A 16,622-nucleotide genomic window follows, 5' to 3' on the forward strand; every position below is an offset into this window, starting at 1 on the left:
TTAAATATTACGATGCCAGTGTATCTGTGTACTAGAGCATGGCAAATATCTACAGCTTATTCTTAGTTTCTTATGGTCCTATCGTTTAAATAGATTTTACTTGGTTTATACTAATATTTATTGTATGCATGAGCATTTAAAATAGTAGTTATTTTGTGATAATAGAACACAAAGAATGGGATACGAAACGATTAAAGAACATATATTTATACAATTTATTTATTGAAATTGACAATAAACAACATGGTTTTTCCAGATAGAAATTTTTTTTATTTACCACCTAGGTTTCGTTATGGTCTGACATCATCAGGTAAAAATACAAGTCGAACACAGTATATGTAGCTCTGGACGGAGGGGAAGAGGAGGGAGGGAGGAAAGCAGGGATTGGTTGAGGTAGGAAGAGAGGGCTGATGAGGAGGATTGGTAATATTGATAAATTAGCAGACTGGGAGAAGGAATTAATGCAGTGTTGAAAAAGGTTTTGCTTTGTCAAAGGCCTACATTGGATTAATCCCTACCTCAACCAATCCTTGTTTCCCTCCCTCCCTCCTCTTCCCCTCCGTCATATGCTGTGTTTGGCCTGTATTTATACCTGATGATGGTATACCATAACGAAACCTAGGCTGTAAATTTAAAAAAATTTCCATGTGGAAAAGCCAAGCCATTTTTTATTGTCTATTTCAATATGAAGATTTTCCACCAAGTGACGCCAGAAATTGTTTTATTTAACTATTTATTTATATGAATTACAGTTTTAAAACCGGGGTATAAATTATCAAATTGCCGTACCTCTCATTAAGTTATTTAATACAGCAGCAAAGCATATGCCCATTGAAAAAGAGCACTCGGACTATTCCACAGACCATTTAATCTTACAACACGTTCCTTCGCCTACATGAAGCGAAACCTAATCTAGCAGAAGTTAACAAAAATTATTTTATAAAATGCTGCTTACAAGTTCCCGCAGCAAGGCACCACTAATATTCCCAGTCTATAAATGTGTCAATTTGGTAGCTTTAACAAGAGACCGATGAATGAGGTCTTTTCACTCTTAGAATTCGATGGACACCTTCAGTTTTTCCATAGGAAGACGAGAGGACAAAATATCGGTCTCACTATTAGTATATTTTTAATGAAAGGAATCCATATTTTCCAAACAATGGAGTGAGTCTAGAATTTCAAACGCTCTTGGCACAGCGAGCAAGCGGGTATCGGAAAATCATTAATAGGTGGGCCGTCTAGATTCAAAGCTTTCGAAATACTGAAGCACTTGCCACCCAATGATGCTTTTTTATGGACAGATAAAAGCATAACCTTAATGTGTAACCAAAGAACATTATCCGACGGTATCAGTGCGATGTAAAAAAATACAAATATAGCTGTATGGCAATTTAATATAAAATGCTGCATGTAAGCTACCCAAAGATCATTTTTATTAAAATTGTGATATTATTATTAATATATTATTTAATTATTAGGATCACCATTTTATGTATGAAATAGTTGAATTTATAATGACAAAGATTGGGAGGAGGGCAAATTTTATTAAAGAAACGTATGCATTTAACTCTATACAAAAGGTGAAATTTTCTTTGAGCAGTAATGGTGTAAGGATAGTGTAGCTAGAAAAAATGAGAAAAATTCGAACAAATATGAAACAGTAAAATAATATCCCACTTTCTCTTTATTTCCAGGAATTTCTGAATCAGTTACTTCAGAATCATGCTGGGAAAACTTATTTTAATCGGCTACTGCATATTCAATATAATGCCTTGTATAAAAACTAATTTTGAGCATGAAATCCTACATCTTTCGTTTCGTAAATGCATAAGTTGGGTTATTATGTAGCTCTGATATTTGAGCTCGTTTGAGCCTCGTATTAATCACGGGGTGTGGTGGCCTAGTGGAAAAGGGTTTGGTCCTCTGACCGAAGGTTCTCTGGTGATCTTAAATCCAATTGGTCTTTTTATCTCGTTGCTAGAAAGTTAAAAACATATTGATGGCGCAGGGAAAGTAACTCCCCATCCCCTTCCACGAATGCGTGAATTTCACTTGCCTTCACCAACCTCGTGGCAGATATTGTATGGATGGTTTTACCCTGGAAGGTTATCCTCTTATATTTTACAACATTCCAAAATCTCCATATCATACATTTCAATTTGACTAAGAAATCTGCTCTGCTGAAATCGGAGCCGTGGGGAAATTCAAATAATAAAAATCGTACTGCAAACGCATTGTGTGCAGCAAATCTGGCGTAAAAAATTTGTGCATTATATTTTAGGGTTCCTTTCTATGCACAAACAGTTAAGGCAATTTTTTGATGAAAATCTATTGATACCTCAGTCTATTAGCGTTTGCTTCCCCTAATTTACTAGCCACCTACACCTTATCGCAAGGCTCTGCATGAGTCTGGAAGAATTACTTGGGGAACAACACTCGAGGACGTTGCCAGTCCAAGAGAATTGGGTCGTGGGTACGTGGAAAACACTCGTTTAAGTTTCTATTTCACTCTTAGTCTCCCTGATACTCTGCAAAAATATGTTGCCAGGGGCAGTCTAGCCGACGAGCGGTCCACACTCGCCGCGCCCAACCCATCATCCATCGCGTGCGTCTCGAAAGATTCGAGACACGGCCCTGCAAGGGGGACGTTCCTCCCCGACCTGCATCACTACCGCCGCTCTCACACTACCCTTACCTGTATCCCGTGCAGCCAGTAGCCCGTCGAGTGGTCGCAGAGGCCGAGGGTATTGACGGCGCTCTTGGCATAGGTTGCAGCGTCCGGGACGAAGACGGTGGACCTCCGCAAGCGATGGCTGAAGTCGTTCATCTTTGTGTTGACGAAGAGCGGGGAGAGGTGTTGGACGGTGATGCCCGTCCCTTGGTACTCATAGCGGAGGGCGTCGGAGAAACTCCTCAGGAACAGCTGCGTTAAGGAGAGATGTGTTTGCGTGAGCAAATGTGTAGAGGTGAACACTTCCGCGAGCGTTTCGCCTCGGCTTCCCTCCCCATCTCGGCCGAGCGGAGTGGAGTGGCCGGCCAAGGAGAACGGAAGAAAAACACGCCACTTCCTCCCCAAAAAATTATTTTAATTATAACCATTTGCATTTATCTTTTGAAATCAAATCTCATTCTTTCGCGCCAATGATGACGGGCTAGTAGATATTTTCCCAATCTGAATATTTCACGAATCGCTGTTTCCACAATTCCATTCTCACTGTCACGGATCCTCACCTTCGCTTCGGGTTGGTGGCTCCTCTTCCGTGATGGGCGATGATGTCTTTGGGAATATGCTTTAAAACGACGGCATCAAAGGTTGCGTTGGAGATGTCAAAAATACGAATGTGTCTCCAGTGAAGCATTCCCTGAGTTAACGCTCTTTATAGGCATGGAGATAGTATTTTGTCGTTCGTATTAGTATTTACATAAATTATTATTTCGTTTTATGTAAATGTAACATTATGAAAGGGTGAGAAAATTATCACTTAAGACTCCAGAAAATTACGTAAATATTAATACTGTCATTGTGAAATGAACAAGGTTTTAAAATTTTAGAATGTCTGTGATAAACGTGAATATATTTGTATGAGTGCGCGTGTATACAGGCATACGCACTCACAAGAGTGAATGGCGTTTGTCTATTTCAAGCGGGTTATGGTCAATGAGTAGAAATGTAAATGTAGGAGGAGATTAGCATATTTAAGTGAAAGTGGAGAGGCTTCCAAAAGTATTCAGGAGTTCCTTCCAGAGCTTTTGACTTCGATCATTTGACTCCCTTACCTGAGAAAGTTTTGCAGCAGACAATAAGGTGAATATATGCTTTCTTAAAGTTCACTAATGGTTAATAATACATTGGTACTACAACGTTAACGTTTTTTCTTGGTTTTTAACTCGAAATACAATTTAATAATTATCTAATGGAAAATCTAGGAATCTGTTCCAATAAAGACTGCGGGGAAAAGTAAAAAATTATGATTTTACAAATGTGCTTAATATGAAATAGAAAATTCACAGCAACAAAATATTTTGTTTTTTATGCGAAAAATATTTTCTAAAATATTACTTTAACTTATTGAAAAGGTGTTCAGTTGATGACTAGAAAATACTGTGGATGATCCGTCTGCAAACCTGAAGAAGTGCATTTTTTGTTTAAGGAATATTAAAAACAACAGTGAATACGTTACGCGTTCGCCGTAAATTAATTACATACAAAATGCCAATACGGCGCTGCGAACAGTGAAGTGTGCAACGGGGCATGCATATTACAGCGGAATCATTGGCAGTACGCGCCTTCGAACAGATGCCAATAACGTATATCGTTGCTCGCACTAAGTAGTATGTGGTACGCTACATTAGAAACTGCAGCGTGTTCGAATCTCTAGAGTTAACTCGTGTCTATGAGCCAAAGCTGAAGTTGAAAAAAGTTGGTATCTCGAAACATTCGTATATTGAACGGTTCGCGTAAATGAGCACCATTGTACCTAAATTAATTATAAAGCTAATAAATAAATGGTGTGAAAAGGGTGATTATAAATTTTTTACGTGAAACTCACTTGTTTTGGATTTAACTTTAATTTTTACTCCATTTCTTTATGATTCCTTCTTCATCTTATTCACCTCAATCTACAGTAATTCTGATCATTACTTAGTATAAATATTGTTTCCAAAATTTAACTTCCCTCCGCTTCTAGAGGAAAATAATATTTATTATTTTACATTATTTTTGTTATGATAAATACTACATATTCCAAATATACACGGTAATTTTTTAAATACGCTTTATGGCTTGTAAGAGTGAAAACATATCGTACCTTTCATTGGTTTTACAGTATTCAATAACTGCAGACTGACTACATATTCTCTCGAAACCTTCGATAACTTTCCTCAATTCACCCTGTCATGTACCTTCTACAACTCGATAAATGTAAAGTCAATTTTCCTTCCAACGTCAAAACGTTTCTTCGGTACTTGCTGAAGTGCAAGGAGACACATCCACATATCTTTCACCGGGTACAAGGACACAATGAACACACCGAATACTGCCCTAAGTTTCTTCCGTACTCTTCAAGAGACACTTAACCAAACACTTTCCTTGGTATGTCTAATAAGCTAAAACCTCTATGGTTATCACATTTCATCTATTACCTCGATTTTCCCCAACACGGAGGTGCAATTCTTGCATTCTTTCCATCAGTTAAAAGATCTAAATTTTGCCAGCAAATTCAAGCCATTCCCAAAACCAAATCAGAAGAAGTAACCGCTTTCATACTCCTGTATTCATTCCCTTCATATATGTTCCATCCCTGAATCTATTCCTATTTTTAAAATGCATGCAGGTTTTAAATCTTCAGTTTAATTTATTCAGTTTAATCTTCAGTTTAATTTATTATTTGATATAAACTCCCCTGGGCGTTTATACAATCGACTGACTTTGGCTACCTTCTATTTTCCCTTTCTCTATTATTTAAGCTCTCACAATTAGTTTAACTTGGTATTAATTAATCCACTATTCCGGTGGCGGCGGGGTTACGCCCTCGCCTTCAAACCCTGAGGTCACGGGCTCGATTCCCTCTCAGGTGGGGTTTCCTTCACCCAAAGAATCGGTGTATGTAATTGTCAAATTGCTATATCATGGCTCATAGTCCAATGGAAAGGCCGAAGTGCTGTTTTCAGGCTAATGCATAATAAATAAATAAAATTATTGTTAATGGCAAAATCCTTCCTTTGCATTCTCTTTGCTCTGCCCTCTTTACTCATGTCAAAAATAGCTTTTAATTTCCTTCGAAGACAATCTGTATTTTCTTCCTATTTCTGCTGTTTATATTTTTTCCAATCGTGCTACTTTTTCTATATTTTTTGTATTTTCTCTCTTTCTATTTGTTCACGTTACAATCTATCCATCTAGTTTCATCACCTTTAGCCGCAAATATCGTTTTCTCATCCAAACATTTCTTGGTATTCACGGAATCTTTCTCTTCTTCATTCCACCAACCATCTTTCATTCTTCCACTCATACGTTTCCTGCATGCACGGTCCGCATTGAGCGTCCATTCCTTTCAAATGTTCCCACCCATCACTCTCACTTAATTCTGTGACGCATTTATCACCTTCCGCCGGATTCGAGTCCAGCATATTCTTTTAGAGTTCATTCATTCCGCATTTTTACATTTATATGAAGTATCTTCTCTACTTTCACTTTTATCAGTTTTTACATACTCTGATTTCTTTGCCATTAACTTTCTCGCCAGACATACTTTTGGAACATTCAATTAGGTGGGAAAATGTAATAATGAAAATAATAATTTGCCTGGAAAAATCTACATACGTTGCGGCGATAGATATTGTAATGTTCCGAAAATGTGGAGAGAGCCGAGGAAATCTCCCGAACGTTGCAAGTCCCCAAAAAGTCTAGCTGGGCACCAAGTCCGGTAGTATTTAATTTAATCCTACTTTAGATGAATATGAATATCGTTTATTTCACGAGTGTGGGAGATAGTTGTGGAGGTGCGTGTGTGGCGGATCGAGATTTGGGATTGAGAGTGTTAGGGGCTTAACACGGCACTGCCCATTGTCACCCGTGTTTTCCAACGTAAAGGTACCAAGAGAAACCAAGAAATGCCAGGTTTGGCGAGGGAAGGGAGAGAGTTGCTGTGGAGATCCAAAGGTGTCAATAAAAGCGAATTCAGAACGTTCCGATTGCCAGTGGATTGTTGAAGACAGATGGAAGAGAGAACTTCAGGCACGAGAGGTAGCGGGAGGAAAACATAGGCATGTTTGATGAAATGAAGGGAAGTAAAAAGTATTGAGAGTTAAAGAGGGTTTCTTTTTGTGAACAGGATCAGGCTTTACCTTTTTAGGCGATGCTTGGCAATTTAACGGTATTTGTCTGTGTCCACATAAAATTTACATCAAAGGATAAAATAGTAAGATCTGGTTTTTTCCCGGCGTATTTGCTTCATGAAGTTTTCTCGGGTCTCGGGTCCTTTTCTCCGGTAGGGGTTCCATATTGGCCTGCGGAACCTCTGACCCGGTGGAAGACCCGAGATAACTTCATTAAATAAAGGATAAAATACGTCAATAAAAATACCATGATTACAAAGCCCGAGTATTTGAAATTATGATCATTGAGGTTTATACTAGCCGGTATAAAATAGTCACTGGCTTTGATAGTATCTTGATAAAAAATAAAATAATAACCCCTAAATACAAGTTGTAACAATACTTGCAATTTCGTGACTGATAAAAATGTTATCTTAAAATACATGGTATCGTGATCACTTTACCCCGATTACATGCGTTCAGGTGTTATCATTCTCACCTAAATTTCCACCGCAGTAAAAAAGAAGCGGTGGTTGGTTTGCGAGGTGAGGAGAGAGCTGACAGGCCGTAGATCCAAGCTCTACGGCCTGTGAACTTCGCACATCGGGGTAAGAGAGACATGGCCACGAGTGTACTTTTCCTCCTCAAATCATTTGACGATGGTGGATCCTGCGACCCATTACCAATAATTCATGTTGGCGTCAGGAGCCGCGAATGCTAAATTTGAAGAACACGACAGAGTATTCCTTATTCATAACGGTAGCGAAAACGCGCGCGCGACATGGTGAACCATAATCTCGCCCCCGGCGGTCGGTAAATCACGGAATTTGGATGAAGTTGCGGGTGCCAAGTGGTGTCAGCCGGATTTTTGAGTCTTAGACCCTCTGCTCCGTAGTTAAGTACTCTTCGGATAAATCAATCAATGCTGCTCCCTAAAGCGACACGAGGCGAGAGATTTGATAGAAGGCAGAGATGAAAACGCCACAATATAGCTGCGCATTGCCGATCCTCGCGAGACATGGTGTGCTCAATCGTGCAGTCCGAGTACCAACCTTGGACCCCGGGAGGCGTGAACATCAGTCCTCCGGGTCCAGCTCCCGCGCAGGATTCCTATTCCGCGAGCATAGTGGGGGAAGCCTCAGGGTTATTTTGCATAATGACTCGCCACCGAGCGGTGAAAGGAGTTTTTAAGTCTCATTGACGCATACTCTCGACATCGGCTGTTCCTTGAATGCTAACACTTAGAAAGGCAACACTCGATGAGTTGAAGTATTTCTCCTGTGTTTGCTTTCAGAAGAACACTTTTGGCCAGCTGACTCATCTTGTTCTCTTTACTCTCGAGTTTCGGGGAAGGGCTTGGGTAGCCGCAATGAGGGGTTCTTTCGTTACATGCCGACAAAGAAGCTTTGTCGGAGGTTTATGCCTCGGTAGATGAGAAGTAGGTCAGGGACCACATATTTACCGTGACCATATGATAAAGGTCGCAGTAATCAGGCGATAAACAACCTGCTATTTTATGCATAGCTGTAGCACAATCCTGCGGCCAACTCCCATGAGGGGTCATGGGAGTTAGGAATGACGCTGAATGACATTCAACTATTATGCCTATCGCAAGTATACGTAGGTCTCATTGAATTGCATATTATCTTTCTGCCTAAACAGCAAAATTCAGCTGTTCTTGCGTGTCTCTTGACGATCGTCTTACCATTTGAGTAATCATTCTTCCTTAAAATGTTCTCATGGGAGAGAAAAGTAGTAAATAGACAAAGTAAAAGGTTTCGGAGGAAAAGTGGCTTTGTATATAGTATGTCGACTAGGAAAGTGTACTTTGTGAGTAAACTTTTTATTTGGAATCTACCTTACTCCGATGTAGCTTCTTTCTAATCGGGACAGCTTTAAAATTATAATGCAAATGCACTTATATCACCACCGTAGGGAGATCTGCGTTTTAAGAGGAATTATATCTCGTCTCCCCAAATTCACTCACGTTATCAATCCTCATCTCAATAAATTCATCGGTCTGTCAGAGATTGATTCATTGAACTCCCTAAAACGAAACTTTATAAGGTGGGTGAAATAAGCCTTTCATTTTCATAGAGTTGTGAATATTATATCCATCATAGAATTTCATCATTATCTAGTTAGCCTAGTTTATAAAATAATTAATATTTTATTGCTATTATTATAATATTTTTAAAGTGCTTTATTCGTCACTGGATGAAATGCATCGGCTCTTGCACAATAAACGCTACGTATTGATCACCACCAAGGAGACGGTTTGCAATCTCGCCAGACTTTAAAATGCACTGAGAGCTAAATTCAAGGGGCGAAATTGGCTTAAACATCGGAAGACCTTCTTAACTTAATTACGGATATCACTTTCAACAAGTTTTGTAATGTTTTGTAAGTTTTGTTTTTGTTTTCAAATGTAAGATTAGTGAACACCGCTGTTTCGTACTAAACACAATTAGGCACATGATGGGCTACAACTTCATTGAGCCTTTATTTTTTCATACGAGATTTCTTCAGACTAGCATATTAATAATTTAACGTTTAACTTTTTCTAACAAAGAATATCAAACAGGAATGTCCTTGCTTTTATGTTTGCAGCAATAACAAGGTCTGTTAAAAAAGTATCGCGACTTTTGTGTTTTTCCGAGAATTATTTATTTATTTATGAAAAATTATTTTGTTACCTTCAAAGTAATCCCCATTAGATCTTATACACTTGTACCAACGTTTTTTCCAATCCTCGAAGCACTTCAAAAAACTTGGACTCCTCAGTTTCGGGAACAAGGAAAAGTCACTGGGGCCTCTCGGGAATACGGTGGCTGCGGCATCATTAGTGCATTGTTTTTGGCCAATTACTCGCGCACAAGCAACGATGTGTGAGTAGGGGCGTTGTCATGGCGCAAAAGCCAATCCACAAATCTGGGCGTTTGTGGCGGATTGCTTCGTGCAAATGGCGCATAACTTGCAGGTAATATTCCTTATTAACCGTTCTACCCTGTGGTAAGAACTCATGATGCACCACGCCCCTGCAATCGAAGTAATCTCTGAGCAAAACATTCACATTCGACCGAACTTGGTACACTTTTTATTGCCTTGACTTGTGTTGCAGCTACCATTGGGAAGTTTAGGAGTTTGAAAGTTTCCACGTCATAACCTTCACCCATGATTCGTCACCCGTTATGACCCTCGGGAGCAAATTTGGGTCATCGCGGACAGAGTCATTCCATTACCTCATTAGCAATATTAATGCGTTGCTTTCTTCACTCAAAATTCAGCAATTTTGGTACAAAATTCGCGGCGACCCGTGTCATGCCCAAATAATTGGTAAAAATCGAATGGCACGAGCCAATCGATATGTTTAGGTCGTCAGCAACTTCTATAACAGTTATTCGACGATTGACCAATACTATTTTATTCACTTAATCAATGTTTTCGTCTGCTGTTGCCGTGCTCGGGCGTCCGGCACGCTCTTCGTCCTTCACATCTTCTCGGCCCTCTGAGAAAGTTTTGTACATTATTATTATTAGATAATCTACAGGTTAAGGTAGGTTTTTGGATGGAAACAGCTCCTAAATAAACATTTTGTGACTCCTAGCAAAACACAACATCCTACTCTACATCAGGTCCCTCTTCATCTCTGAGTACCTTCTTCATCCCGTCCAACATCCCTACCCTGTTCCTTCCCTATCCTCTTTTACCTAACATTTTACCCTCCATTACAGTCTTCAACATCCCGCTGCCGGTCAATACCCCCTTCAGCCAGTTTTCCTGCCTCCATATGATTGCTCCCAACAAACCCCTCTCTTCGCCCACCATACTAAGTACTTCCTCGTTTGTTTTCTTCTCTGTCCATTTCACCTTCTCCATTCTTCTCCACACCCACATTTCAAAAGCCTCCAGTCTACGTCTATCCTCCTGCTTCAATTACCACGTTTCCGCGCCGTACATAGCTACGCTCCATATCAAAGTTTTTACGAGTCTTTTCTTAACATCCTTACTCAACGTCCGTGTCATCAACTCCCTCCTCCTTGTGAAAGCCTCTTTGCCTAGCGCAATTCTTCTCCTTACGCCCTTAATTCTTTGACCGTGTTGGTCCAAAACACTACCGAGATACGTAAACTGTTCTACCTTCTCTAGTTTTTGCCCTCCTATTTTAATGTTTAGCTTAGCCTTTTTCTTTCTAGAAAATCGCATAACCTTTGTTTTATTAATATTGATTTTCATCCCATACCTGTCGCACTGAATTTCCAATTCGCTCAGCAATGCTTGCAAACCTTTGGCTGACTGACAAACTAAAGCTTGGTCATCAGCAAACCTAACTGATATTACGAATTCCCCGCCCACTTTCATTCCTACCTCCAGTTCTTCCCATGGCTCCTTAATCATTTCCTCTGCATACAGGTTGAACAGCAATGGTGATAACGGGCAACCCTGCCTTACACCTCTTCCTAACACTGCCCAACTGGACTCCCCGTTCCCCACTCGCACCTGAGCAGTCTGAGATATGTACAGGTTGCGGATTAGCCTCCATTCCCTCCAATCTATTCCTATTTTCTTCAATATATTGATAAGTTTTCCTCAATGCACTTTATCAAACGCTTTTTCGAAATCTACGAAACATGCAAATACCTCCTGGTTGTGTTCTATATTCCTCTCGATTAATAACCTCATTACTGCAATGGCATCACGCGTATGTCTCCCCTTCCTAAACCAAAATTGGTCATCCCCTAAGTAATCATTTGCCCTACTCTCTATCCCTTTGTTTATGATCCTGAGAACAAATTTAGCTGCGTTGGATATCAAACTTATTGTCCTGTAGTCCTCACATGATGTAACCTTTACCTTTTTCGGAATAGGAACTAAAACTGATCTCACAAAGTCTTCCGGCCAGATTCCTTCCTCATATATACTACGAATGAGCCCATATAGCCTCTTCCTCCCACATTTGCCTAAACCTTTTAGTATTTCCGCAGGAATTTTATCCACCCCCGCGGCCTTATTTCGCTTCATCTCCCTAATGCCCTATCTTTATCATCGTCCAATATACCTGGACCTATGCTACCTTCCTCTACGCCATGTTCCTTTTCTTTTTCCAACATTGTTGGTCTATGTTCTTTACCATACAGTTATTATATTCCTTCATCTCTCTTGGACCTTTTCTGTGCAACTATTATTTTACCCGCCTTATCCCTAACTGTTAGCATACTGATCTTCCCTTCTTACTTCCCGAAAGTGTTTTAACCTTGCTGTGCATCGCACCTATTTCACCCTTCCTCTGCAGCCTTTCCATATCCTCGCACTGCGTCTTCCACCATGCTTCATTTGCTTTATTTGTAGCTCACCTCAATTTATTGTTTAATTCTTTGTACTTCATTTTTCCTATTTCTGTATTCTCCTCTCATCCATTTCTGTAATCATCTCGTCCGTGATCCATGGTTTCCTAGTCCTTTTAGCGTTAACGGCTTTAATAGTGTCTTTTGTGGCTTTCGATAACCCTTTCTTGATCCTTTTCCATTTTTCTCCGATGGTACTTAACTCTTTACCATCCTCCATGATTTTTTCTACCACCTATTTGTACTCCTTCCTTGAAAACCTTGAATAAAATTTTTTTGCCATAGAGCTTTCTTTAGAGCTCCATATATGAAGAGCACCGCGAGTCATTTAGAATTTTTAAGGTGTCGATAACCTTTGGAATACACCAAAGCGATAACGAGAATTCGCAGTGAAAGTGGAAATCGATTGTGCGAGTTCGAAGATTGATTTATTTTTTTGATTTCATAATTGCCGTTTTTTGAAGTTTTTTCTTGCAAAAATTTCGGACAAATTATTTTTAATCAAGTACTTGAACGCTGACGGAAATCAAATCGTCTCGGGTCGTGTCATAACGTTTCCAGTCCGTGCTATCGAAGGATATAATCATGCACATGGGTGTGCTTACAAACGTTTTGAAAGCTTGATTTCCCCAAGGTAACCACTCTACAAGACTTTGGCAATCCCTTTTCTTGGATTTCTCATTCTTTCATTTTTTCGGGTGGCAGTCATCAATGGAGCTTGATATCCCATGCCATGATATTCATAAGGATCCATCACTTGACAGGCACTTCATGACCAACTAATCTTGTCACTCATAATATACTCTCATATGAATTGTGATTGCTAAGGAAGTGTATCGAAATAACTTATTTACATTAACGGATAAAATTTTGCGCAAAATGCCTCTCTCACTAAACTTTTGCAATAATCGTCAGCATGTGGCAGTTCAAAAATGTTATCAATGTCAACGGAGAAGTTTTTATTGCTTTATGAAGGCATTGGCCATATTTCGATGTGAAAAGTTTTATTTTATAATTGGTTTTACATTATTAATCATGAAAATAAATGGAAGATAATAGTTTTATTTACAGGGAATAGAAATAATGTACCAAATTAATTTCTTCTTTTCGGAAAATTTCTGGTAAAATGTAATTACATTATTTCTATCTTGGGATATTCCCGCATCTCATCCAAAGAAATTTCAATAGCAAATTTTTCATTATTATATGGAAGGGAAAGAATATAGCAGAGTATACAGCGTAACATATCAGAATCCCATCTAATATACCATTATATAGGTCTTTTGTGGAGATAAATCTCCATGTAACACGTCGTTCCTGTTAGAACCGATACATAGTGTTCAGCAGAGTTCAAAAACATTTTTCATTTTATACTCAGCGTAAAAATTTAATTTATCATTCCCACGTGTGTATTACTAGTTTACGGGCCAAATAGCCTAAATTATTTGGCTAACACTACGCAAGACATAAAATACGTATCTTATTAGATCATTGAAAATTACAACCTTTTTTCCGATGGATTGTCTCTCTCCGAATCGTTTCCCTGGTCACCCTCCGCATTTAATGAAATGCGTACACCCTTGCTGCTCCAAATTTCTACCCGACTCTTTCGGGAATCTTGTAATAAACGAATGGATTTAATGAATTATAAATGGTTACGAATTGAAAAGCAACCTCTGAAGTGAGCCACCATTTCTAACCTCGAAATATTTCTCCCGTGACTAACAAAAAAATCTACCTTAGGCGATGGGGATATCGAGTCTCACTCTCACTCCAACAGAGATCTTTTATTAGTATTATTGTATCCTTGCTACTACTCTCCTAAGGTTCTCCGGAAAAAAGGTACCACTGAGGGTATTACATCCTTTGCAGGTTCGGATCAGATCTGTGTAATTGTTTGTCCGTGGATCATACACTACCGATTTAAGTGGTAATCTATGATGAAGCCGTGACACAACAATAAATGTCCATTTTAATGGGCTGAGGAATCAGAAGAAAAAGCATGCAGCTAGTTCTAGTATTTAGGAGAGGCGACCGACAGCTAGGGCAATTTGCGCCATAGGGGATGGACAGGTAAGGTTGAAGGGTGGAGAGAAACCCAACATTAACCTACTCTTAAGCAAAGGCCCCAAGGGATCCGCAGCTTAACGTCCCATCCGACGGATGGCGTACTCACTCACAGTGCCCTCCGCAGCTGCAGGAGTATCAAATGCCATCAAGCTTCGGCGGACAGGAAACTAGCTTCCCTTCAGCTCAGGCGTACCTAATCTAGGCAACCCCACCCCCTACCCAACCCTTCGTACAACCCGAAGTCAGAGTTGCCAAGGCCAGGTGGACAGACCGTGAAGTCTGTTAGGAAAAGGTTTTTTAATAATATTAAGGGTTCTTTTTTCAGCTTATCCTGGATTTTTCACTTAACATTTATGGGTCTTTTGTTGACTGTACATTTTAAAGGGCAGTTTTTAATAGCTGATGACTTCTTGAATTTTTCTTTCATTTTTTCACATTTACAATAGCCCAAGCGACCAATACTACTGCCTCTCCGAGTCCATGGATGGCAATACCTTCAAAAATGGTTGTTTAGGTGAAAATAAAGTTTTGAAAAACTAAAAATTAACTGAACTGAACTAAAGAGGCAATGCTTCACTATGGTTTTAGGTAACATCACTTTGCATAATCTCGATGAGGAAACTAAGACTGCACTCTTGAATACCCTACGTTGTCGAGTAATGCGGATTTTGTTTAGATGAAATATTTTGTGGTAGGAATCACTCATTTTTGGTTTGATCACACATGTAAATAATAAAATTTGACTTTGTTTTAAAAACAAATTCCACGTCCTTAAATCAGGGATCAAATATTGTACAGAAAAACTAATTACATAGATGAAAAGCGTCCGCTTTTTACGTTCGGTTTGTTTCTAATGTTTTATTTGGAAAGATGATGGAGGGAAAATGCTTCAAATCATGATAATATGACTAAGTGGGTGAAAACTGCCCAAGAAACAACAGTGGTAAAAATTATATGCATAAATGTTCCTCTGGGCCCTCAAGTACAAAAGACTGCGTAGATTTATTTATATAAGAGCCAAGGCGAAGTAGATAGTTCCCGTCATTATTAAGGTAGTGCCGTTAAGGGATACGCTGTGATACCTGTCTCATGCAATGACTGATTACTAAATTGGGTTGGGAAGCTGCGCCTAGCCGACTAGCTTCCTGCTATATGGAATTGAGCCTAATGTATGCGACAAATTATTCGGTTAGTTAACTCAATGAATCTAAAAAAATTGGCTCGGAACAGAACTACTTAATGATGAGTATCTTTCATTTTCTTTTTTTTTTCATTTTGTGCGTATCGTTTCCTGAATCTCTGGATTTAAGAAACAATTAAGTTCTTAAATCCATAACCCACGTTACAGTAACTAGATATCCAGAATGTAAATTATTTGATGCATATTTTAAAATATTTTATGGCATGCGCATCATTGCAAGGAAACTTAATCGACTGGACTAATCCCCAAGAACGAATAATTTTGGCGCCACAAATCATTCAAAGGGCAATGCTCCCAAAATTTGATTGCATGTTCCTACATTGACAGTAGTAATTTTAATTCGATATCAAATGCGCTGAAATGAATGGATTTTCAGATGGTATATCATCAGTTGGTCACTTATACAAACAACAGGATGATACGCTTGTTCTTCATTCGAAAGACTGAGAAAATTATCGAGTTTCTCCAATGGTGAGCTAGAGAAAATGATGACGAATCGCAGTTTTACCCAAACACGAGACCAAGAGTCATAAAACTAAGCATTAGCTACCACTGCGTTCGCAATAGAGCGTTTCAATCCGTTGGATTCTGTTGGCGAGTGAAAGCTCGGGGAGAGAAATAGGTTGGGGTCGTCGGTTTTTTCACCTAGAGCAAGTAACTATTTACATACTTAGCGAGGGATATCATTTCAAGGCGTAGAGTGGTGACGCTGTTTTTGCCGTTTCTGGGTGGCATTTCTCCGTTGCATAGATAATAGAAACACAGCTATTTCACAATTAACATTCATTGACAACCATGGTTTCACCACAATGTGACATCATCAGGTCACCTGGTGAATTGTGGAATAGCTGTTTTTCTATCATCTATACAGGGTAGATTGGTTGTTGACGTGGAGCTTCAGTCCAGGCAGCCTCAGACTAAGAGTTTCAATTGAGCTGCGTATTTTTTACGTACGAAGATTTAGACCCCAGACTTATTTTACACACAAATAACCTAGACCCCATTCTTAATGCAATCAATTAAAGTCATTTTTCACTCTTCATCCAATTCCATTACTGCTTATCATATATCGTTCGGATGCTTACAGAGCCAACATTTGCATTATACATGTATATTTAGAAAATTTCACTAATCTTTATTCTTATACTTCATTAAGTACGCTCCCAAAATCCAAGGTAATCTCCAAACAT

The 16,622-nt window shown here is 39.2% G+C and overlaps 1 protein-coding gene across 1 annotated transcript in view; it reads right to left on the bottom strand.

Moving 5' to 3' along the window:
- The window catches only part of LOC139687042 (inactive hydroxysteroid dehydrogenase-like protein 1), a 158,686-nt gene that overhangs the window by 38,445 nt on the left and 103,619 nt on the right, over positions 1-16,622 (bottom strand). The window contains exon 5 of the mRNA XM_071584146.1: positions 2,696-2,923. Within this exon, the coding sequence (XP_071440247.1) occupies positions 2,696-2,923 (228 nt within the window). The remainder of the gene's footprint in view (positions 1-2,695; positions 2,924-16,622) is intronic.

Source organism: Hetaerina americana, unplaced genomic scaffold, assembly GCF_022747635.1.
Source record: "Hetaerina americana unplaced genomic scaffold, ioHetAmer1.1.p SCAF_16, whole genome shotgun sequence".
Lineage (NCBI taxonomy): Eukaryota > Metazoa > Arthropoda > Insecta > Odonata > Calopterygidae > Hetaerina > Hetaerina americana.